This window comes from Stegostoma tigrinum, chromosome 3 (assembly GCF_030684315.1).
Source record: "Stegostoma tigrinum isolate sSteTig4 chromosome 3, sSteTig4.hap1, whole genome shotgun sequence".
Classification (NCBI taxonomy): Eukaryota; Metazoa; Chordata; class Chondrichthyes; order Orectolobiformes; family Stegostomatidae; genus Stegostoma; species Stegostoma tigrinum.
Genome location: NC_081356.1, coordinates 38,835,795 through 38,862,177, shown reverse-complemented (window position 1 = coordinate 38,862,177; position 26,383 = coordinate 38,835,795). Strand labels below are relative to the sequence as shown.

The following is a 26,383-nucleotide window of genomic DNA, read 5'->3' as shown; positions in this document are numbered from 1 at the left end:
GGTAGGGAGACTATGGGTCTGAGGGGGACTTCCGGCTTGTGCACTTTAGGGAGGCCATAGAATTGGGGTGTGTTGGTTCCTTCGGGTTTCATCCTTAATAAGTCTACTTTGTTGATGTGTCCTGTTTGTTTAAGTCTTTGTAGCATGTATAGGGTTTTGTTGCCTAGTTGTGGTGTCGGGTCAGTTTGTACTGGTCGGTATGTGTTCCCATCGGCGAGCAGTGCTTGCGCTTTGGAGATGTAGTCCTTTTTATTCATTATCACCTCCATGTGCCCTTTGTCCACAGGCAGTATAATAATGTTCTTGTGCTTCTTTAATCTGTCCAGGGCTTGTCTTTCTTGTGTGTTGAGTTCCCTCTTTCTGGTTAGTGTCAGGACTACTGTCTGTCTTATAGTTTGTTGTGTCTCTTCGTTGATATTGTTGGTCTTGACTGTGGCTTCCAGTGTAGCTAGACATTCCGTTTTGTTGGTGTCCCTGTAGTTGTAGTTCAGTCCCCGGGCGAGAACAGCTTTTTCCGCATCTGTCAGTTTCCTGTCGGAGAGGTTCCTTATCCATTTGTCAGTTCTGTTGCTGTCGTTTTAATGGGTAAGTGTGGTTAGCTGGAAGCATGGCACTCCACGAAGCATGCTATTAATAAACACATTGAACTTGACTTCATATACATTCCACAATGAAGGAAACCCAGAAGTGAGGCAATCCATCTCAATGGATCCCAGAGTTTAAAAACCAGGCAGAAAAACACACCGACACTTCATCAGAGGCTGCACTGAGGATGTTACCAAGCACGGTAATGAAATGTCTGCGGAACAACAAACCAGCTCGGCAAACCAGCAACTCAACAATCACGGCCAGATTAATGTAGAATATCTGTGTGGAGGAATTGGACCAAGGCCTCTGTTTCCGTGCTGTACAACTCTGGTGACTATGTGCTTTGACTTTCTCATGCATCTCTACAAGCAAAAGGAGGAAAAAAGAATTGGGCCTCAGAGTGGCTAATCAGCATTGTTTTACTCATCCCCTCTTGTAGCTGGTGTCAAAAGTACAGCAACCTTGAGATGAAGATGCCTGATATTTGGAAATCTCTTGACCCCATTATGGCCTTCAGTATGCCTGTGGGAGTCGGAATTCTGATGGGAAATAGCACTTGGGAAATGCATTTATGTTTGGTGGATGGAGACCTAAGGAATTCCAGTTATTTGCATTATCCTACAAAATAGTTTATTTCCCCAGGTTTACATATATGTACCTCTTTCTGAGGTTTTCTATGGAATTGTGTTGCATCAAAAAGGGTTTCCTTTCCAATGAGACTCCAATGACCAGCGTATTGAGGTCCTGGGTTTGGGATTAATGACTATGCATTCCTAGCTTGATGTTTGTCACCATTGGTAAACAAATTCCCAATTAACACATTTCATTCATAATGAATCAGTCTTCTTCATATGTAACTTTTCCTGTACTTGAACTATGTTACTTTATTGTGCTGTGCAGTGACAAGGTACACTTCGGGCATTTTTAGCTTTGCTGGTGGGAACATTGTGAGTCCCATGACATATCTACCCCTTCACCCTCTTGGTGTTCCTCCATTGTATTACATGTGTACACATGCCAGTACACAGCAGAAATGGTTTATTTCTGAAAAGAGATGCAGTTTGGCAAAGATTTCTGTATTACATTCATCAGGCCAAATGCAAGAATATCAAATTTCAAACAATCACGAGAATTTGTACAACCAGAGGAAAGGATTTTGGCTTGGCCAGCAACCTGACTCTGAGGGCCGAGGTGTTGACGTGGAGAAAGCAGTGAAGAGCTAAGAACATCTGGGTAATATGATAAACAGGAAAAGGCTTAACAAATTCCTCTTGTTGCAGTGAATGGAAATGGTTATTAAGAGATGGAGATCCCCAAACCAAATGAAAGTCACAATTCTAGGATTAAAGAAATCTCAGAATATAGCATGGCAAGTATAGTCAAATGTCTTATAAACATTTCTAACATCAAAGGCTTACACTTTTATTTTTAACCTTGATGAGCAGTTTGTCAAGATCAATTCAGGTTGACTAAGATTCATTCTAGGTACTTATTAAAATCAACCTGTTCAGAGATGTTATGGCACACCTCTGGAGCAAGTAAAATTTGAAACGAGGCCTCCTGGCTCAGAGATAACACTGTGCCACAATAGCCCTCCAGGACTCTCCTACAGCACATCTCATTGGCATTCTGATATAAATGGTTCACTTCAATGCCTGGAAATACAACTATTTATTTCCAATGCCTCCTCATATGTTCGCATTTCTTCTGTTTTAATCTTGCAATGCTTATGTGGATGATCTCATTTGTGGAAGATCTTGGGTCCAAGTAGTGGAATTCTTGCTGGAATTGTTTCATTTTAGAAAATGGAGGCTAAACCCTTCGAGAATGGCAGGGATGAAATGATCCAGTTCTCACACAAAAAGCAATTCATGAACAAGTATTACAAGTATGCAAGTAGTACAAGTATGCAATATCATCACAAGATATGCCACTAATGTGAAATCCTGTATTTCACTTATTTACGTTACTGTACTTAAACCCAGATTTGTCTTCAAATAGTTTTAATGTTCCATTTTTAAAAAACATATTAATTTTAATAGGGAACTCACAATCCATTGATTTGCAATCTACTTAATTAAATTGACACATTATACATTATTTTACTTAGCAGTGCAGTACATATATTGTTAAGTGTGAATACACTCACCAATCAATGGGACAGAGTCAGATGTTGCTGGCATTATTTCAGCTACGAGCAGCATAAATACTGTTAAGGACAGGAGCACAGTGATTCCTGTAGGTCGGAAAAGAAATGGCAAGAAGGTGAAGCAGTGTAAGGTTTGAACTTATGCAGTTCAATTAAAACAAAAATAGCAGTAATACTTTACTTTGACAACTAAAATCAAAACCACTACAATGCTCAGTGCCACTTTGGCTGGAGGAGATAGGTTTGGGCCACAGAAACTAAAGCAGGATCAAGGTCATTCGGTCCTCAAGACTACTCCACTATAAGAAGATGAAAATTATTCTAATTGTGGCATTAACTTTGGTTCCCTGCCAGCCGCTCACAATCTTCGACTCTCCATGCCCTAATTGTGCTATGCTGTAGGGATGGCCATGGCACTAAGAGTCAGATTCACCTTTGGGCAGAGAACGTAAGAAGAGATCAAATGCAGTGTTTTGAAAAGGAAATGTTGTGTCTGAAAAAACCATGCATTCTTTGAGAATCTGATAACCTGGGTTGTCTGCTACATAGGCACACAGCAGTTAAATAACTTAAACTCCATTTAACTCAACCATGAATATATTTAATGTCTTAAACTCCAATGCCTGTTGCAAAAGATAATTCCAAAGACTAGCAATCTTCTGAGAGAAAGAAAATTCTCACCTTTGTCTTAAAAGGAAACTCCATGTTTCAAATCTGTGCCCCCAAACCCTGCCCATTCAGACGGGAAACATCTTCCTTACGTCTATTTTGTCAAACACTCGAAGGATTCTGCTACTTTTCAATACAAACACTTTAAACAAATATCTTTTGGAAATCAAGATACACTTTTCCTGCAGAATAGAGAATCCCGCTTGTCACATCCTCAAAAAAACTCAACTTTGTCAAACATAGTTTGCTTTTCAGAAAGTCATGTCTGACGTCTTTTCATGCTCCCTGCCCGACTGCAGGTCTGACTGTCAGTACCACCAGCCTCAGGATAGGGTAAGGAGGTCAGTCCCAATTCCACCCAGCAGGAATGGGGATTGAAGCCAGAATGGAAACATATTCCTCTTTCTGAAGGAACTAAAACTATGCACAGTACTTTAAATGAAATTCAACAATACCTTGTACAGTTGTAACTGCTATTATTCACTCTTGGCTTGGAATAAACATTAATATCCCAATTACCTAATTATTTGCTGCAACTACCTGCTAATCTTTCATAATTTATGAGGACACCCAGCTCCCTTTGATCCATTAATCTGAAGTCCCTCTGCATTTAAATAATGTTCTGGTTTTTCTATGTTTCCAACCAAAATGGAAAACTTCACTTCTTCTACATTATACAACCATCTGCAAAGATCTTGTCCATGCATTTAAACTTTTATATCTTTGTATCCTCATTACAACTTGTGTTCCTAACTACCTATCTCTGTATTGCCATCAAATGTGACTACAAAACATCAAGTCCTATCTCCTGTCCTGTTTCTGCATCCCCCATAAGAACACCAACCATGCTTCATTCACATTTGGTCTACTGAACCACAGTACTCTTCAGCCTCTGGTGGGGTGCCAATACTTCCACTGACATACGCAGCATCATATTGCTGCCTGCATCTGATTAGTTGGCAGGCAAGACTTGCACCACTGGAGTCCTCAAATGCAGGGAATGCCTGACAATGGGCATTTAAGTGCTCAAATGGCATTTGATTTTATCTGGTTTCAATGGGACTTGAAGCCATGTCAGAATTTGAACCGATGTCCCCAAGGCATTAGCCTGAGCATCCAGATTACTAGCTTAGTAACTTCACGACTGTGCCAGCATCTTCGCACATTCAAATGAAGAAGCTATAACACTGTTATTTTTCTCAAATCTGTCATTACTTTCTGGTGCACTCTTACATTTGGCTGCTCTGTCCCTTCCTGTCACATGATTGTTATCTTTCCCTGTAAATTTATCCTGCGCTGCTGCTTTGTTCTTTCTAGCAAGCCTTCTAAATCTCAGATGTGAATACTTCGCAAGCTCTATACCCTGCTGCTATCGAATTTGAAACCCTCTCAATAGTCCGAGACACACAATTTGCCAGGACTTTTGCGCAAGTGCTATTCAAGGGAAAGCTATCCTAGTGTTACAGTTAATAAAATGTGAGGCTGGATGAACACAGCAGGCCAAGCAGCATCTCAGGAGCACAAAAGCTGACGTTTCGGGCCTAGACCCTTCATCAGAGCTCTCTGATGAAGGGTCTAGGCCCGAAACGTCAGCTTTTGTGCTCCTGAGATGCTGCTTGGCCTGCTGTGTTCATCCAGCCTCACATTTTATTATCTTGGAATCTCCAGCATCTGCAGTTCCCATTATCTCTAGTGTTACAGTTCCCTCTTTTCCTAGCAGTGTTGTCAATGCCCCATGAATTGTAATCTATTTCTCCCACACCAATCGTTGAGCCATGCATTCAACTCTCTAATCCTATTTATCCTTGGGCAATTTTCTCATGGCTCAGTTAGAAATCCAGAGAGCTGTAAACTGTGTTTTTTACTTATGATCTTAGCTGCCCATATTCCCACAGGTGCTGATGCTTCTACTCACCTACACCATGATAGCAACATGGACTACAATCACTTCAGTAAATTGCAAAATTTCAGAACAAAAATTATTTTAAAAATATCTACCGCACAGTACAATGGAATTATTTATAATATATACCTTTCTGAATCAGGTACTGAAGGTCTTCCATTTTCTTTTTTGACAACACAAGTTCCATATGTGGTCCCAGTACCTCCACCACCAATGAAAAGGGTAGATATTAATTAATATAGACCTACCTAATGAAATCTTCTCTCCAGAATCAGCTGGTAACAGGAATACAAGGAGTGCCAGTCCAGATATTAAGACACATGGAATCAGCAAGTTTAGTCCATAATAGAGAGTACGTCTGCGTATCAGCACAGTGTAGGTCACATCTGGATAGGGCTCATCACAGCAATCATAATGGATCTCATTCCTCTTTCCTGGTACTCCTGCAACAGAGCAAGTGCAAGCATATTGTGCTTTTACTAGGCATATAACTCGAACTCGTTTTACCATTGGACAGTGGGGGAGCGGTGGAGCATTATTTTGAGGTGTGCAATAGTATTAAAGGGATGACAGATAATTGTCTCCGCATTTGTCTCCCTCATTTCTCTCTGTGGATCACAGTGGTAATGAAAATGGGAAGAGATGTTAAGTGAGCTGCTAATTCACAACCATAACAAAGTGTGGAGTTAGAGGAACACAGCAGGCCAGGCAGCAAAGTTGACTTTTTGGGTTGGGACCCTTCTTCAGAAACCTGAAACGTCAACTTTCCTGCTCCTCTGATGCTGCCTGGCCTGCTGTATTACTCCAGTCCCACACTGTGTTATTTCTGACTCCGGCATCTGTAGTTCTTGCTATCTCTAATTCACTACCACCATTTTTTAACATTATTGCATTGTGTTAAAATTACCACCAATGAGTTAGATTTGAATCGATAGTTCTTTTCTCCATCTCAAAACACTCCCATTTCCTGTGACAGGTTCTGAAAAATTACTCTATTTAATTTGTCAAATTATTTTAAATTCATCAGATATTGGCTGTTCACAGGGAATAAAAGCAGTGAGAAACCCATACTGTGAACTTTCCCACAGTGGATGTTGATACTAACCATTGATCATTGTTTGAACCCTTGCTGATTTTTCATTTTTTTAAATCAGTTTTGCTCCGGAGCTGTGAAGTATGAGCTGAGAGTTGAAGGTGATCTTTCGTATATGGCCAGCAGCTTGTTTTTTTGTAAAAACAAACAAACAAACTGTTGTTTGTTTAAGACATCAGGTCTAGAAATTAATTATAATTTGATTCTTGTTAAAAGTGCTCTACAGCTGCTTTGGCTCCAGGCAGGCCACATGCTCAAGCAGATGGCAGATGTTGAAGGTTAACTGGGACTTTGTGGAAAGGTGGCCAGTGTGGCAGGGAAAGGCCAGAGTTTGAATTGGGTTTTGGACTATGTTTGGTTTAGAAGGATTGTGCCTGTGAAAGTTACAGGACAGAGTTCTGATTGCTCTCTGGTTGTACTCTCATTATCAACCAATTGAACACTTGGAGAGTAGAATCTCAGTTGTAAGAGTTATATTATAAATGAATGTTCCTTGGAGTTTACTGTGAGATATTTACGTGCAACATCAGAAACCAAACAAGGCATAATTCTACATTCCAGTGATGTCACAGATCGTGGAATCTGCTTAAGTGAACTGGCCAGTTCTGTCTTATTTAATTTTCCCTTCGGGATTTATCCCTTAACTGTCTATCTGTTTGCCTTCGTGAAAGAGTGGGATGAGAATTAAAAGAGGACTGGATTTAAATCTTAGACATTAACTAAATTACGCTGTGGTTTAACTTTATTCTGGGAAAGCTATAAATTATTAATAAATTGTTGAAGTCTCCAGTTTAAGCTATAAACCTGATGTTTAGTATTAATTATTCACAAAGCCTGGCTATTCAAAACTCTGGTAAGGAATACCATTGGGATCAATTTTGTGGTTTTCTTGAGTGTTTCAATTTCACTGTGTTGCAAATACAGGCACAGGGAGACTGATTTGGTTCAATTATCTGTCTCCTTGTTGTAACATCACATAGCAGCCAGTTTACATCTACCAAAAAAGGAGGAAGAATTGCATTTATATAGCATCATCCACAGCCTGAGGACACCCCATTGCACCTTGTGACCAACTACCTTTTTAAATCACACTAAACGCTTTAATGCAGGAAATACGATAGTTAATTTGCTCACAGCAAGATTCCACAAACAGCAATGCAATAATGAGCATGTTTTAGTGATGTTGATTGAGTGATTGAGAAATGGCCAGAGTGAACTCTCATGGTCTTCTTCAAAAATGTCATGGAATTTTGACATCCACCTAAGAGGGCAGATGGGGCCTTGATTGAACACTACATCTAAAAGACAGCATAGCACACCCTTAATACTGCTTTGGAGTGTCAGTTTAGCTTTAAGGACTCAACTCGCTATTCAGATGTGAGTTTACAGCCTTCTGGCTTGGAGGCACAAGGGCTGTTGACTGAATCACAACTGACCAGAGGAGTGGAAACCATACATAATTGACCCCTGTCTAACAACCTTCAGGTGACTTGTTAAATTATTAAAGATTGCATCAAGTAATCCGAGGCCAGCCCTGTGCTAAATCAGTTGAGATTGCAGAGACAGACAGTCTTCCCAGGGGCTGAAATCAATGGAATGTCGGTCAGTACTTGAGACAACACAACTGCCAATGCTTGTTAATAAAATGTGAGGCTGGATGAACACAGCAGGCCCAGCAGCATCTCAGGAGCTTTTGTGCTCCTGAGATGCTGCTGGGCCTGCTGTGGTTCATCCAGCCTCACATTTTATTATCTTGGATTCTCCAGCATCTGCAGTTCCCATTATCACTGCCAATGCTTGTTGTTGTATTTTCAGATCATGTATGCGCTGTTTAACAGTTTTACACTGAATCAGGAAAGTGACTGGAGTACTGACTTCTGGATCGATACAGGCCCTTAGAGATGCAAGCCTCCTCAAGTCATCTCATCAGAGTTCACTTGAGGTAATTAAGATTTGTGTCAAATTGGATATTTTTTCTGAGACAAGAAACTTTTCTCTCTGGACTTATAGATATTTTATTCATCAGGGCAATGAAAACCAAACTTGAGATGATTTTCCCATTGACGGGCTCTTTAGGTCTGTCGACCAAATTAGCTTCCATGATTAGCCCTTGCTGTTAGCCTTGATATCCATAATCAGCAATGTTTTGTGAGATAGGTTGAAAAGCAGTAACAGAAAAAACAAATCTTTAAAAGTAAAAGGATAAGTTGATGAAGCTACTGTTATTGGGTGCTATGTAAATCAAAGTCCACAACTGAAATTCAAAACTAATTCTGGAACCCGCTAGAAGAATCTATTAAATTTGAAGAATTCAGATAGGTCCACTTTCATCAAATTAGCAGTTACTCAGGAAATGTTAGATGATTAAAAATCTAGTTGAATTCCTGGGTACTCTGCAACCACACCACCCTTGCCATATACACACCCCTCCACAAGATCCCGCAAACACTCAACAATCACCATCCTCTATCAAAAATGACACCAGCCCACCCCAGATGTGACGCGCTCCTCCCACTCAAAGCTTGATCCCCCAGGACCCAACATCACCAGCCCAGTGCCATTGCCACTGCCAGCCTTCATACCCAACCCCATATCCCCAGGCCTATCTCAAGCACTCCATCACTTTCCTGGCATCATGTCAACATGCTTAACTCACAAACTACCCACTTGGGAACCTGGTAGCATTCTTAACCAGCATCCTAGTCACGTAGCAATGTAACCCCTCACTTATATATTTAACGTTTCAAAACAATGTACTGCTGGATATTGAAATCTCAGATCATAGCACAGTGGCGTCTGTAGAATGGGGTAATGATTTCAGCTGGGTCCACATTTTTGAAGGAGCCAAGGTCAAAATTCTCAGCTAGAAATGCAGGACTCCACACAAATGGGGAGGAGTGGCAATATGACTGTGATTTTTAAGTTTTGAAAGTAAGTTTTTAAACTTGTTGTCTAACAATGAAACTACAGTAGTGGATCAACTGAACCTTACAGAAATCAAAATATCCAAGAATCTGCTGTTTATAATCTAACTCACATCAAGTCCTATTCACCAAATGGAAGTAGTTTTGTGCTTGGAAGTATAGTTAAGTCAGGTTAGAGGAGTGGGGGTGAATGGGTGGTAACTGCACAGTCAGAAGGGTAATAGGGATGGGGGCAAGTAGTAGCGTGTTTGGTCAAATAGTTAAGAGGGTTCATTAGGGGCCTGGGTAGTCAATGAGACAGTATGAAGGACTGGGAGGATGGAGAGGTGTTGATTGTACAGTGACCCAGTAGTTAGACATGGTTTCAACTTGTCTGCAGGGTAACTATCTGGTTATGGGTGGTGTAGCTGTCTGAAGGCTCCATCTCTTGCTCGGAGTTGAAACCTTTCATGGAGTGAACTGGGAGCAGGGGAATTACCAATTGGGACAGCAAACAGCCCAGGCAATTCCTGTGAAAGTCGATGTGTCAGGAGCTCCACTGGGTGCCAATGAACACTACTCTTCGATAATCCAGAGGCTGGAAGATTGGGCCATGATCTCCTTTCACTCTAGTCTCCTTATCCTATGTACTGAGATGATGTAGTGAATTGCTCTGTCACCACATTTGACCATGAGAGCAATGAATTGGTCTCCATCTTTCTTTCGTTTTGTGAGAAAGAATCCATATTCAAAACTGAGACTTAGAACATTATCATGTAAGATATCTTCCATTGCACAATTCACTGAATCCCTAATGTAATATATAAACTCTTAATTCATTTTTCTCTGCATGAGCATAAGTCAGCAACTGAGGAAGCCACACATCACAGTACTAAGAGGTAATTTCTATTCAGTTATGGAAATTTTGTCAATTAAAAGTTCACTTAATGTTAATCTTTTGCTATTTTTGCAAACTCATTACACACAAAGCAAGGGGTGTTTCTGCTCTCTCGCCCAACACGCTGATCTTACCCAATACTATATCAAAAACATGGTACATTTTCTTTATTGAACAGTGTATTAGGCCACCAAGGTAAAATTAAAAATGTTCATTTTGTTTTGAATTTACAATGCAGTATTTTGGTGAAAGCAAGACTTACTTTGCAGCAAGTTTAGCATGTGGCTGGACCTGAGATGACTCAATGTCATTCAAAAGTTGTTTAATAAGAATTTTTTTAAGGGTGGCAAGGTGGCTCAGATGTCACACCTGCTGCCTCACGGCACCAGGGGCTCGGGTTTGATTCCAGCCTCGGGCGACTGTCTGCATGGAGTTTGCACGTTCTCTGTCTGACTGCATGGGTTTCCTCTGGATGCTCCAGTTTCCTCTCATACTCAAAAATTGTGCGGGTTAGGTGGATTAGTCATGCTAAATTGCCCATAGTGCCCCAGGGTGTTTAGGTTAGGTGGGTTAGATATTGAAAATCGGGGGTAGAGGAATGGGTCTGGGTGTGATGCTCTTCGGAGGGGTAGCATGGACTTGTTGGGTTGAATGGTCTGTTTCCACACTGTAGGGATTCTATGATTGTAGACTCTGATGGAGGCATTGCTAGGCAGAATGCTGGGCATAACTGTTTTCTAGAACTAACTGTACCCAAACAGCCGATGCTTACAAATCTGTAAGCATAGTGTCCAACAATGGATGTGACTGGACAATACTTACTAAATAATTCTGATCATGCTAAAGATTGTGTAACAATCAATTTAGGATTGTCAGTGTGGCTTGCCGTATGGTTCACTTGCACTTAAAAGAAATTATACATATTCATACATACGGCCCTATTTTTTGTAGCTAGAAAGAACATATATGACTGCACCTGTTCAAATGAGCAAAATAGGCAACAACCATTCTCTGATTCACTCCTTGGTAGTTAAGTGCCAAATATCAGCTAACGGGTACATTTTCAAAAGCAACACTTCCACCAATCACTGCCCACTTGACAACTAATTAGCATTGTTCCCATGTTGTACAAAAGTGCTTTTCCTCTTTAAATTGGTTATTATTGTAAATTATCTCAATGAGTGCAAGAAGAAAAGCTGTAATAAACTCTATTTTTTTCAAGCAATACTCAAGTTGTGTACCCCAAAGGACAACTAAGAGGTTTGTCGAGAGCTGTTTACAAGTTCCTTTTTGTTGACAACTGGTACAGGGAACTTGGTTATCAGAGAAGAAAATTATTTTTATTTACAACATTCTGACTGAAGTGTCAAAAGGAGACATTTTTTTACCAGTGAACTGCGGAAACTGGAAAGACAGGATTAGGAAAATTTGCACTCTTAATAGAAAGACGATGCAGACAGCCAGAAAACACTCAAAGGAGCAAGCAATGGGTCCAATGATTCTTTATAGCAACATTAATCCTTCCACATAGGATACATCCCAATTGTGGCCAATTCCCTTTACGGATATGATTTTGCTATTTACTTGCTTTACCTCATTTCTTATATATTTACTGTCCTTTCTATGCTAAATTTCCATTTGGCAAACATAAGTTAAAATTCAATATTGCTGGAAAGAGAGACATATTATCAAAGCTGTCACGTATCAGGACAAATACAAGAATGGCAAATTTCAAACATTTACAACACTACAGGGCAGAAAGGGATGCTCTGGTATAAATCATAATTCATTCTGACAAGTGGAAGATGCAGACATTTAGCAGTATGTCTCTGTTTTCACCAATACTCAATGTCAAGCGACTGTTTGTAAGCTGATTTAGTAGTTCTGATAATTATTTCTCTCAACACTAGTCCAGTGCTGTGTTAAACCTTAAGGGTGACCTATCAAAATGACCGCACTTTTAATATGGTTAATTGCCTCAAACACATCAATCTGGCAAAGTACCACCCATGAAGGATATATTTTGCAATGGGGGGGGGGCAAGATATTATTGCTCATTTTAATCATGTGGCCCTACTATTAATAATAATAATCTCTTTGTAATCGAACCACCTTCAAATTTATGAGAGCTCTGTCCTTCTTCTCGTACGTCCAGCCTCAATCCATTATTATCTCCTAAAAAAATAGAGGCAGCACATATATGGTGGATACAAAAACACCAGGGTGTCATTTCTTGGCTCCATTTCTTGCCTTTCTAAATGGCAAACTTTGCAAAGTATAACCTTGTTCCTTAATGATGAACAATTTCATTATAGCTCAATTTTTGGAGAAGGAGAAAGAAATAACCATGAGCACTGCTTCAGAATGGAGTTTGTCATCGAGCTTGTCAGCAAAACAAAAACAGATGTTATTGGAGAAACGCGACGGGTTTGGCAGCATCTGTGGAGAGAAAGCCGAGTTAGCATTTTGAGTCCAGTGACCCTTCTTCAGAACTGCTTGCAGCTAGGAAAAGGTGGTATTTATGCTGAGGGGTGGGGTAGTGAGCAGATAGGTAGAGAAAAATACTAGAGAGATAGAAAGTGAGTTAGGCAGACAAAGGGATGGATGATGGTAAGTCAGGGACACTTACCGAGTATCAGCCAACCCACTTCACCAGATGGGCAGAAAGCAGCCAATGTCATGTCCGAGCCAGAGGTGTGGAGGTGGGTAAAGGGCATAAAAGAAGGTGTTCAGGCTCTATAGTTATGAAATTCAACATTGAGTACTGAAGGTTCTGAGGAAGGGTCACCAGACCTGAAACGTTAACTCTTTTTTCCTTACAGATGCTGCTGAGCTTTTCTAGCAACTTTGTTTTTGTTACTGAAGCTTTCAGGATTCACAAGCAAAAATGAGATGCAGTTCTTCCAGCTTTGCTGAGCCTCACTGCAGCATTACAGCAAGTCCAAGACAGAGGTGTCAGTCAGGGAATATGGTGATGTGCTAAAGTGACAGGCAACTGGAAGCTCTGGGTCATACTTAATGGCAGAACGTGGGTGTTCTGCAAAGTGGTAACGCAGTTTGCATGGAGACCACATTGCGGTTTTTAAAAATTCATTCACTGCATGAGGGTGTCCCTGGCTAAGATAGCATTTATTGCATATTTGCCCAGAGGGCAGTTAAAAGTCAACCACATTGCAGTGGGTCTGCAGTCACATATAGGCCAGATCAGGCAGATGGAGGAAGGGTCACCTGACCTGAAACGTTAACTCTGATTTTTTTCTTCACAGATGCTGCCAGATCTGCTGAGCTTTTCTAATAACCTCTGTTTGTGTTCCTGACTTATAGCATCTGCAGTTCTTTCAGTTTTTTTTTAAGGATAGCAGATTCTTTCTCTAAAGGACATTAGTGAACCAGATGCATTTTTACAATAATCAGCAAAAGTTTTATGGTCACCAATAGACTGTTAAATGCACATATTTTTTGAATTGAAATTCCACCATCTGCCCTGGTGTTTTTCGAATCTGGATGCCCAAAACATTACCTGAATCTCTGGATTAACAGTCCTGCGATAATACCACCAGGCCATTGCCTCCGTTTGTGAACTGTGTATTTCCACATGGGTCCCTGCAGCCTTGAGGACTAAATATCAAATTCAATGATTTTAAAAGTTGAACATCATCTTCTATGTCCTCTACCTGTCTTCTCACCTCAGGCCTTGTCATATGGGCTACTTTCAGCAGAGCCAGCCCATTTTCACCTCCTCATTATTCCCATTATCAGCGTTTCTTCTGAGTTCTGAGGAAGGGTCACCGGATGATTTTTTCTTCATGGATGCTGCCAGACCTGCTGGGCCTTTCCAGCAACTTCTGTTTGTGTTCCAACTTTTCTTTGTCCCAATCTTACTAAGTAAGGCTTCCTTTTGTCTGCCTAACCGTCCCTCACTCTCTCTCTCTTTCTCTCTCTCTCCGAATTTTGTCTCTACCTATCTGCTAACCTATCCTCACGGCCTCCCATTCCACACCATGACCTCAGCAACACATACAGACTTTTCCTAGCTAATATCAGTTCTAAAGAAGGGTCACTGGGCTCAAATGTTAACTCTGCTTTCTCTGTGCAGATGCTGCCATACAAGCTGAGTTTCTCCAACAATTTCTGCTTTTGTTTTAGAACTTCAGCATCCACATATCTCATTTCTGTTTTACATGTCAGGGAAAGTATGCTCCCTAATTATATAAGAATCAAGTACTTCATCAGAAAGCGTTCTGATCGCCCCCTCCGTTTTTTTTATTGATTAACCTCTAACCCCTTCCCCCCAACTCTTTCCCAATCTGGGTTTGAAGAATTTCACCCAAGAGATGAAAGCTAGTGCTGCCGTAGCCTCTGCTTCCCTTTTATGAGGCCACTGGTCTAGATTATTATGGTGTTACATAATGGAGAGACCTCAGATGCCTTTGGGTCTCTGGCAACTTACAAACAGCAATTTCAAAGTATGAAGCACTGTGATTATGATGGCAGCAACATATGTGTTATCAGGCTCTAAACACAAATCAGCGATTCAATAAAATCTATTTATTGATGTAACAGTTAATAGAACTCTGATTTTTGAATTAGATATCTGAGTTCAAGTCCCTTCATGGCATGAGCACAGAAGTAAAGTGCTCCTGTGGGATACCGATGGAGTTGAGTGCAAAAATCAAGGATTAAGGGCGTGCCTAATAGTTTCTATACTGCAGCAGTTACAACAGTGCAGAATTAACATATTTACTCATGTAAACAGTAATAGCATATAAAAGTTGACCACAGGATCTTTGGCCTAAAAACATTCTTGTTTTTCACAAGCCTCATGTAAAAGTGGACCTTTAATTGAGTTTAGGATAAAATTTCATTGTGATTATTATTTACTTGTAGTTTTGACAGCGCATTAACAAGAAGATATAAACAGAAAAGTTTTAGATTTTCCCATCCCTAATTCTGGTGGCAATTTCCCAGCAAAATGACACGACAAATGAGTACTGCTTCACTCATCGTGATGCCTTCGGCAAAGAGCAAGTACACAATTCAGTTTAAACTGAAAGTTGTGAAATTTGCTGAGAGAACTAATAGTTGCGCAGCAGCAAGACAATGTAATGTTTTCAAGAAAATAAACAGAGATCAAGTAAGCAGGCACAAGAAATGAGGAAAAAGAATACCAAATACCAAGCAAGTGGTCCGACCTGGAGAAAAATGTGCAGAAGGAAATAGTGAGCATCTGTGAAATGGTCCAATTATCATCCACGAAGCAATATGACTCAATGGCCTCAGAGAAATGAAGAAAGCTGGCATTCCAGAATTCAAGGCCAGGGCCAACTGATAAACAAAATTCATGAGGAGGCACAATTTAGAACTCACCCAAAAAACACAAGCTTTCACAGCACCTGCCACAAGAACCAGATGTTAACTGTGTAACTATTTTGCTATTTGACATTTAGAAGAAGAACATGTTGATGAGCCTGCATTTGAATGCCAATAAAACACCAATAAACTTGCTCACTCCAGTGGATAGGATCAATACCAAGACTGGTGAGAAGTCATTATTGTAAAGGAGGTTAGCCAAGAGAAAGTGTGCTTCACAGCACTTCCACTTTGTATGGTGGATGGCACAAAATAAATTAGATATGGATATTCAAACATAAAACATTCCCCAAACAGAAATTTCAGGAAGAGATATCATCCATGTCAATGGAAAAGACCAAATGGATCAGGATGGCTGCAAGAAATGAATCCAAAAGGCATTAAATTTGATGCTGGCAAGACTACACAAGGAAAGAAGTTTGGACTCCTGGGATCTATTCAACTTCTACTTTTTTTAACAACATAGCCTGTGTTGTGAAATCGACCAACACCAGTATTGTCATTATTCCTGCTGGTCTTAATAGCATTGCATAACTAAATAAATCAAGGTAGACCTATACGATGGTAATTTACAACCAGGCTATTGGTTTAAACTAGTTGACATTTCAAGTGTTAATAATACGGCCCTGGGAGTGCCGTCAAACAGAAAGACTTAGGAGGTTCAAGTATATTGTTCCTTGCAAGTGGCATCACAGGAAGAAGGGGTGATGAAGAAGGTGTTTGGCACATGTACTTTCATTGGTGAGGCTACTTTTAAGTACTGCATAGAGTTACGGTCACCCTGCTATGTAAAGGATGTTATTAAATTGGAAAAGGTGCAGAAAAGATTTACAAGGATGTTACCGGGATTGGAGGGTATGCATTATAAGCGGAGGGTGGATAGCCTGGGATGTGTTTTCTCTGGAGTGTAGAAGACTGAATGGTGACACTACAGAGGTTTATAAAATCATAAGAGGCATAGATAAGGTGAGTAGCAAAGATTTTTTTTTCTCTAGGGTATGGGAGTTCAAAACCAGAAGGCATAGGTTTAAGTTGAGAGGAGAAAGATTTAAAAGGGACCGGACAGGTAACTTCTTCACACAGAAGTTGGTGCGCTTATGCAATGAACTGCCAGAGGGAGCGGTAGAGGCAGGTACACTTACAAAGTTTAAAAGACATTTGGACAGGTATATGAAAAGGATAGGCTTGGAAGGATATGGGCCAAATACAGGCAAATAGGAATAGTTTATTTTCAGAAACATGATCAGCATGAATGAGTTGGACCAGAGGGTCTGTTTCTGTGCTGTACGAATCGTTGACTGTCTGTGATTTCAAAGGCTTTCAATGTGAAATCTCGTAGTTAATTCACAATGGCATATACGTTCATATCATGAAATAAATAAATATTAGAGAATTTTCTAGGCCCAAAACATCAGCTTTCCATCAGCTCCTCTAATGCTGCTGGACCTGCTGTGTTCATCCAGCTCTGTACCTGGTTATCTCAAATATTTATTGTTGTTGATTTATTCCAGTGTAATTGACTTCTTTTACGATTAAACTAATCATGCAACACAACCTGTCAAAAGCCATGTACCTATGTAATGATTGAATCACTAACAACTGGCTAAAAAAATGGGTCTCAAAGATTCAACTTTTACACAAGTATATATGGTATTTCATTTGTTGTAATATGTTTGAAACATTCAATGGTTATAAAAGCATTGGGCAAGTACAATTTTTTTTTAGTGAACTGCTGTGTATAACTTTTAAAACTGACAGGCAAACCATAGATCATTGAGTAACAGTCAGTCATGTGTCAAACTTGACCTTCAACTTCAACCCTCAATTTTTAGCCAAAAGATCCCAACCATTTTATTTACACCCACTCCTTGAGGTCGAGCATGGCCTGGTGCAATGTTACTTGATAGAAACATATACTAGCACACCAAAGGTGGCTGCCCATATCTATATGTGATGTCAAAATACATTTACTCCCTTTGAGGCACTATTGAGGACAAAGTTGGTGGGAACAGGCTCTGAAGTGTCACCTTTCCGATAGTGAGACAACAGTAGAGGGTGATATTTTAACTGCACTAAAACATTACCAGTGTGCAAGTTAATCCCCTGTATTTTTTTGCTATTAAAAGTTTAATTTTAGAAACTTGATTTTCACATGATTGTATGTGGTATTTTAATCCCTTGTCTGGCTGTCTGGAAGAATGGAACAGCAATGTATACTGCCATTACCTCAGTGTAGTAATGTGATTTAGTCCTAAGAAAAGACTCAGATTAGTTTAAATGAACTTTTTTTCTGATTTTGAATATACAGAATATATCTTGGTAAATTCCAAGTCCCATCAAACTGGGGCATCTCCATCATTTTCAGATAGCTTAAAATGTTGTGACAGAAAATTGTGTGCAGATGAACAGCTGGCTGGATGCTGTCAGTCTCAATCCCAATTAACTGCAGGCATTCTATAATATCCCCTTGACAGATGTCTATAGTTATGCATATTTTATGATGTCCACGTTTATACATTTTACATAAAACACATTTGGCCTCTGCGTCCAACTCCAGGGGCCAAACATGCCAACAGCAACGTTTTATTTACGACAATGGTTTGTGTCAGGCCTTGGAAGTGCCCAACTCTGCCTTAATTGTGCTACAGTAATAAAAAAATCATTTTTCTTCCTGCTACTGTTCTCAGATTAATTCATCAGCATTTCCAAGAAAAACCAAAGTGCTCTGTGAATATTCTACAAAAGCATAAAGGAAGAAAGGCTAGAAACATCCATGGCTAAGCAAAGAAGTTAATGGCAATATAAAGCATGACTAATTGCAAAGGTGAGCGTCAGGGTGGAAGATTGGGAAATTTTTAAAGACCAACAAAGGTAAATTATGAAAGAAAACTAACAAAAACTTCTATAGGTATTTAAAAAGGAGGACAGTGGTTAAAGTTAATATTAATCCCTTGGAGGATGACGCTGGGGAGTTAATTGCAGGGAACCAGAAATGGCAGAGTCACTAAATCAATACTTTGCTTCAGTTTTCACAATGAAGGATACTAGTACCATCCCAATAGTAACAGGCAAAGAGGAGGAACTTAGAATAATCATTGCTAGTGAATAAGTACTGAGTAAATCTCTGAGGGTTTCAGAGGGCGCACAATATCTTCTGTTGGGGAATGAGACTGGCCAGGTCATTGAAATTTCAGTGGGGAAGCATTTTGGGAACAATTATCATAATTTTGTAAGGTTTAAGGAAGTATGGATAAGACTGGTCTTCGGGTGAAAGTGCTAAATTTGGGGAAAGGCTAATCACAACAGTTTTAGGCAGGATCTGGAGAAATTAGATTGGGGGAGGGGTGCCCTGTTTGAAGGTAAATCCACATTTGAAATGTGGGAGTCTTTTAGTGCTACTTGATCAGAATTCAGAACCAATACGTTCCTATGCAGATTAAAGAGAAAATGGCAAGATTCGGCACCTTAATGACAGCAGATATTGCAAAGTTAGTCAAAATAGAAAGGAAACATATATAACTTTTGAAATTAAACAAGGCCCTTGAGGAGTATAACGAAAGCTGAAAAGAACTTAAACAAGAAATTAGGAGGGGTAGAAGGGGGGATAAAATATCCAGGGCAAGTAGGATCGAGGAGAATTCCTACTGCATATGTATATTAGGAGCGAGAGAGTAGCTACATTGGAGAAACCAAACACAGGCTGCAGAACACCTCCAGTGTGCAAGCATGACCCTGATCTTCCTGTAGCTGGTGATTTTAACACAGCATCCTGCTTGCGTGCCCTCTTGATTGTCCTTGGCATGCTGCAATGTTCCAGTGAATCACAGTGAAAACTGGAGGAACAACATCTCATCTTCAGTCTAGGCACTTTATAACCTTCTGGACATAATATTGAATTCAACACTTACAAACTGTGAACCCATTCCTTCCCTTTCTTTTAGCATTGCCTGTTACATTCTCTGTCACCATGTCAGCTCTCCCCTCCCCCCACCGCCCCCCACTCCAGTGGGACTGTCTGTTCTTTCCAATCTGGCAGTTAGACACACCATTGTTCTGCCATTCTCACATTTTGTTCACTTAATCTGGACGATCAACATCCTTTCTCCCCCTGCACTCCACCCTCCCCCTCCACAGCATTGCATAAATGCTGCCCCCTCTGCTTTTCATGTCAGCTCCAAAGAAGAGTTATCTGGAATCGAAATGTTAGCTTGCTCTCTTTCCATGGAAGCTGCCTGACCTGCTGAGATTTCCAGCATTTGTTGTTTTCAGTATACATTCCAGCATCCGCAGCAATTTGCTCCTAGTAGCTGTAGAAAGGGCTGGTCCACTAGAGGACAAAGGACTGATTTTATTTGTGTAGCCAGAGGAAATGGGTAAGGTCTTTAATGAGTACCTCGCATTGGTATTCACCAAGGACAGGGACATGGATGATGGTAAGATTAGGTAGGGGAAATTTCATTATTCTGTAGCGTATTGATATTATGGAGGAAGTGGTGTTGGGTGTCTTCAAAAACATTAAGGCAGTTAATTCCCCAGGGCCTATCTATCTATCTATCCCAGGATACTAAGGAAGGCAAGGAGGAGATTGCTGGGATCTTGAATGAGATTTTTGCTGCCTCCTTCATCGTAGGCGAGGTCCCAGGAGACTAAAGAATATCTGATGTGGTTCCTCTGTTTATGAAGGGCAACAGGGATAATCCAGTAAATTGTAGGCTGGTGAGCCTTACATCAGCGGTAGGGAAATTACTGGTGAAGATATACTCGCATTTGGACAAGAATGGACATAGTAGTGATATTCAGTATAGTTTTATACAGCAGAGGTCTTGTCTTGCCAAACTTGATTGAGTTTCTTGAGGAACTGATAAAGATGATTGATGAAGGCCTTGCAGTGGATGCTGTCTACATGGACTTTACTAAAGCATCTGACAAGACCCTTCAACTTCAGCTGATCCATAAGATTACGTCTTACGTCACATGGGATCAATGGTGAGTTCACAGGTTGGATACAAAAATGGCTTGATCACAAAAGACAGAGGTAGTTGTGGAGAGTGTTTTCTGACTGGAGGTCTGTAACCAGTAATGCTCCACAAAGATCAGTGCTGGAAAGTATGGGTGGATTTATTAATAAGTTTGCAGATGACATGAAAATTGGAGGAGGAGTTGCAGATAGTGAGGAAGTTTATTAAAGGATATGAAGTTGGAAACTTGGGTGGAGAAATAGCAGATGGATTTTAAATAACAACTGAAAGAACTGTGGATGCTGTAAATCAGGAACAAAAACAGAAGTTGCTGGATAAGGTCAGCAGGTCTGGCAGCATCTGTGAAGAAAAAATCAGTTAATGTCTCAGGTCTGGTGACCCCTCCTCAGAATTTACAATGTTCTGAGGAAGGGTCAGTTCTGAGAAAGGGTCATCAGGCCTGAAATGTTAACTCTATTTTTTCCTTCACAGATGCTGCCACAATTGCTGAGCTTTTTCAGCAAATTCTGTTTCTGATGCTGTTAGCCTTGCCTTGTCCAAAGCCCATTGTTCTAACCTGTTGTGGAAGGGCTTTGGGATCCTGGAGTAACATTGTGATGATGTCACAGGGTTGTATACTACTGAGTGTACTACTAAGTGAGGACGGTATTAAGATACGTCATTACCCAATATAAGCTCTGAGCCTTGTATATCTGTGATTACGATGTAGAACAGCCTTTAGTATTAACACGTAATAAATAATATTACTTCAAAGTCTAAGCCTAAAGATGGTTTTTGATTCACCTTCTCTTCGACCAGTCTCACTAAACTCAGTGTTTTATCAAACTGTATGATAAAAGAATACCATGGGCTTACCTCCTGGGTAAGGGTCATTTTGTCTGGCACTCTCACTGATTTCACCTTGCCTCATATTCCTCTCCTCCTATGAGACATTATGTCTTGTCTCATCCTGCAAAATGGGGAACAAGAAATACTGTCTGTTGAAAGGTAAGTGAAGATGTGAAGGGGTCAGGGTTATTGCAAAAGAAAGCAAGATAACAAATTGTGAAGCTGGATGAACAAAACAGGCCAAGCAAAATCTTAGGAGCACAAAAGCTGACGTTTCGGGCCTAGACCCTTCATCAGAAAAACAGGTAGAAGGAGGGCATGGTGGTGGTGAAAGTGAAGCCAAGCACTTGGAATGTGAATGCAGAAGGAGTCCTTAGAAAGGTCGGGAATTGTTCTAGAGTTAGATTGGAGATGGGAATGGTGTGTGAATTGAATAAAAAAAACTGCAAATGTAATTGAGACAGAAAGTGGTTGTGATAAATGGTGCTAATGGCTTACTTAATGATGTGTTGAAGGGGAGCATATCGCTGAGGGAGGAAGAGAGCACAGTGTTGGCCAATGTTGTTGAGAGAGATGCAGAACTATCCTCAGCCTCACTGCACGAACAAATCAACTGAACCTCCTTTGATTGGCATTGCTGACACTGATGCCTTCAGTCAAGCTATCCCAGCCTTCTGGATAGTTGCACTTGTGAAGCTCATGTGAGTATTCGGAAAGTAATATATCCCTATTTATCCTGACCTTCACAGGCAAACTATCCAGGGAGGTTCCTGCAAACCAGAGGTTAGCCCTTAGACCCACCACTGCCCCAAGATCAGTGGAGTATGACTGAAGGGATTACGACTTGGCTTGAAGAGTTGTGCTCCTGTTTTACATAGGTCCTGGTAGCTTACAGGAAATTGTGCTGCTTAAATGGCTGAGCTGCCTGTTTCCAGATCAACTTGAAAGATAACCAGGTAATTACTTCTTCCACAGGGTGTCGGCACTTCTGGAAAGGCCAGTGAATGCTGCACATTCCAAACTGGCCTGAAGCTGAGTGGCTTACTGCACCATTTCTGAGGGCAGTTAAGGGATATCTATATTGTAGTGAATCAGATGTAGGCCAGATACAGGAAAGGATAGTGGATTTCTTCCCTTAAAAGGACATTCATGAAGCAGATGGAGATATTTTAAAGGACATCTGATGACAGTTTCATGGTGACCATTATGCAGACTTGCCTGTATTCCATATTTTATACTTGAATTTGAATCCAGGACCACAGATCATTAGCCTAGAGAATTACTGGTCCATTTTATCACTGCATCACTATCTACCCAAATTGAAATTGACCCTGAAGCTCAAGGAGACCTCTCTTTGTTGTCTAAAAACAACAGGCTAGTGAGGTACTGACAGTCCAGGGGAATTGCTGTAACATGACCAAGATGTTTCCTTAAGGATGCACAAGTAATGATGCCTGTTTGGCCTTTGGTTGCTGTCCTGGACTGACTCGTCAACTCATTTCTCCCAACTGCTGAACACCCTCATTGCCTCACTTGACCTTTAGTCCTCCTGTCCCTCGCAGTTTCCCTCTACACCAATCCCTCTCTGCCACAGACTCATTGCTTCTCCCAGTGTTCAGGATCTGTCTGAATGAGGGCAGGGGCATCTGTAAAGCACAGCAGGGACTGTTATTCTTTCGTGTTTCCCATACCTGATTTCCCATTCATAACATTGTGTTGTCTTTGTCTAATCACGCTGTGGTTTCTCTTTTATCCTGTGACTGCATTTTAAATGACCGAGTCTTAGAAACACACGTCATTGTTGCCTTGGCCAGAAGAAAAGGCAAGAACAAAGATAATTTGTCGTCATTGGACATGCTCGCTAATGCGTATGATTAGTGCGTCAGTGGTTATGGGTTCTGTTGGGTCCTTGTACGGCTGCTGAGCCTGATCTTAGAGCTCCATCTCTGATTATACATGTACTTCCAGGAGGAGGAATTGTTGCTTGGCCTCAGGATCCCTGGCATTCCTTTCTCAGGTTTCCTTTCCATACTTTCTCTCTCACTTTTCCAGGAGAGTTCCAAGTTCCAAGACTGAGTTTGACTTTGATTTTCTGACCGCTGGTAGACATGCCCACTGGATGCAGTTTTCCAGCCAGATTGGTGACAGAACAGATTATTTTAAAGGCATCTTTTCTAATCTGTGCCCCACGCAGAGTGAGCACAGTGGATCCTGAAGAGGGTTGCTCCATCAGGAAGAAAACTTCCGAAATGTTCTCCTGTTCCCATTTCAAAAGTGAAATGACTGAGTCAAACTCCACAGTTTATGCGCTGCACTGAAGCTAGGGGTTTCTGGATCCCTCAATCCTGACCTTGCAAACTCTCACAATCACAGCAGAATGTGTGTTGTGTGAGTCGGATGCAGGGACGGTGGAGGGTGGTGATGTTGAATGGTACATCCTTTAACATGAGAATACTGTTACACAGCAGTAGACACGTGGCCCTGGACAAAATTTAAAGGCAGTTCCAGTGCCAAGGAAATCTCAGCGACTGCAGATTTCCCTATTGATGTGACCATCATCTGCTGTCATAGCCATTGGTATTACACAAATATCTTCCGAAGCACCTTTGAAGGCTTTTTCTGGAATGCACTTTGTCTGGTTCTTCCGTTCTGACTGTCATGGGTTGAGAACACCTGACAACATCACTCTCGGGATCAATTAAACACAAGCCTCTCCACCGTGACAAAGTCACAATCCCCAGAAAGGTATGATTATAGTAGTTATAATAACAGACATGCATTTTCAGATCCATAAGAAAAGAAGTCACAGGTGTCATTGGATAGATCCTGGGATTTGTTGACGGTATGAATAAATGATTCTCATATTTACATCAAAACTACATACTCCTAGTTTTAGAGATAGTAGGAATTGCAGATGCTGGAGAATCTGAGATAACAAGGTGTAGAGCTGGATGAACACAGCAGGCCAAGCAGCATCAGAGGAGCAGCAAAGCTGACGTTTCGGGCCTCGACCCTCTTCGGTTTCACCGTGGGGTTAAAATTGTTTCAGAGATAGTAGGAACTGCAGATGCTGGACTGCTTCACAATGGGGTTAAAAATAAGGGTCTATGCCCAAAACATCAGCTTTCCTGCTTCTCTGATGCTGCTTGGCCTACTGTGTTCATCCAGCTCTACACCTTGTTATCTCTATATCCTCCTAGTACTTGGTTGCAAAGAGACAGATCTTCAGCATTTCCTCATAATGTAAACACCTTAGCCACAAATTTATGCTTGTGACTTTGAGCTATTGATATTGGAAAGCATTGATATCCTTTTGGGAAATAGATGTGCAAAGTTTTATGCACTCATCCAAATTTCGCCTCACCTTTGATTTATATAAAATGAGAAGTAAATTACTTCAAATTAATACCAAATTCTCCAAGTACTACTATTAAATTAGAACTTCCTTGCAGAGGATATATAAATATTCTGGACGCAGGATATCCATCATTTCTTCACAGTGGTTAATGAGGCTTGTAGCCAATTAATCATCCCATCAATAACTGAAACACTGAGCTTACTTCCAGACGTTGCATTGAAGAAGGGAAGATGGATAAAAAATGATTCATCCTCTTCATAACTAATTTTAATTTGTATTTTTAATGGCAGCATCTAAAACATTCTTCTTAAAATGTTTACAGCTATGGAAATAAGTATTCTGATTTCTGTGGAGGAATTGAGAAGGTTGAGTGGGAAATATCCCAGCAGGGCAGACCCCTCTCCTTTGAAAGTACCCAACAATTATATTTTTCTTTCAGGAGGTTGACATCAGAATGGAGTTGGATTCCCCACCTCTAGAAGGAGGATGGGTGGCAAGTTAGAACACTCTACATCAGCTTAGTTTTTTAAATGATCAATGTCAGGCTCTCAAACCCTCACTTCTGTCCTCCTCCATGCTTCCTATGTATCTTCCCTATCTTGTTATGGACCAGAGCAGACTCCCCCCAATATATTTTAAGACAGTAGGTTAGATCCTACTTTACTCATTTTATAGGTAAATGTTTACACTTACATTGTTGTGTTCCAGATGCAATGCGACTGAAAAAACTGCCTGACATTAATTTATTTAAACTTTTAAAATAAAAACATAAGAAAGAGGAATTTAAAATAACCATTGGAAAACTTAACCAAATAGTAGATACAGTATCTATTACTAATTAACTGTTCCAATAGGTAATAAGACAAATTCAGACACGGATCCTCACGAGTTCTCCAGTCCAGGAGGGAAAAGCATTGAGAGAGACTTCAGAGGAAGTAGCAGCTAGGAGACATTCACTGAAGCTTCCAACTCTTTTGAGACTCCAAAGGCATCTGCTTAAAACTAAATCTACAAGCTATAAAGGGACTAGAAAGCCCAGTCTGAGAGAACTAGCCACACCAGGTTGCTTCTGTTGTTCCAACTTTAAAAAAAACGCCAAGGCCTTGCAAATTGCTTACTTTCTTACAGACAGCTCCCCACCTTGGCCTTACAACCTCTCTTCAAAACAAAAACCAGAACAAAATAACCTCTTAAAGTGACAGCCTTGTCATAATCCAATAACCCACCCTCTATAGGCAACATTCAGGATGTTTGAAAGAGGCATTCAGAACAAGTGAACTTCTAACAAGTTAATTTAAAACGCTCAATATACTGAAAACAAAATGCAAAAACATTCCTGAAACATTAACTAATTGTGAAACAAATAAACATCTAATTTACTAAATACAATAAAAACAGATAATCTTTTAATAACATCTTAAAATTGCCAATCTAAATGTCTTAATAGTACCATTCTAATATAAGTGGTTCTAGAATTAAGCATCCACAGATGTTATGAGAAATCATTGCCATATGTAAATTGCTGAATGAAAAAAAAATTGCCAGGGAGTGGCATCAAACTATCAACATTCACAATGCTTTGGGAAGCCCTGTCATTTCGATAGGCAGTACTACTGCCTTACCAATATTTTCAGGCTTCTTAACT

At 40.5% G+C, this 26,383-nt stretch overlaps 1 protein-coding gene across 3 annotated transcripts in view; it reads right to left on the bottom strand.

The window, feature by feature from the left end:
- Window positions 1–26,383, bottom strand: part of chrna8 (cholinergic receptor, nicotinic, alpha 8) — a 186,863-nt gene that overhangs the window by 46,523 nt on the left and 113,957 nt on the right. For all 3 annotated transcript variants that reach the window (XM_059644485.1, XM_059644487.1, XM_059644486.1), the window contains 2 exons: window positions 5,558–5,752; window positions 2,738–2,824 (listed from right to left, as the gene is read on the bottom strand). In XM_059644485.1, the coding sequence (XP_059500468.1) occupies window positions 2,738–2,824; window positions 5,558–5,752 (282 nt within the window). The remainder of the gene's footprint in view (window positions 1–2,737; window positions 2,825–5,557; window positions 5,753–26,383) is intronic.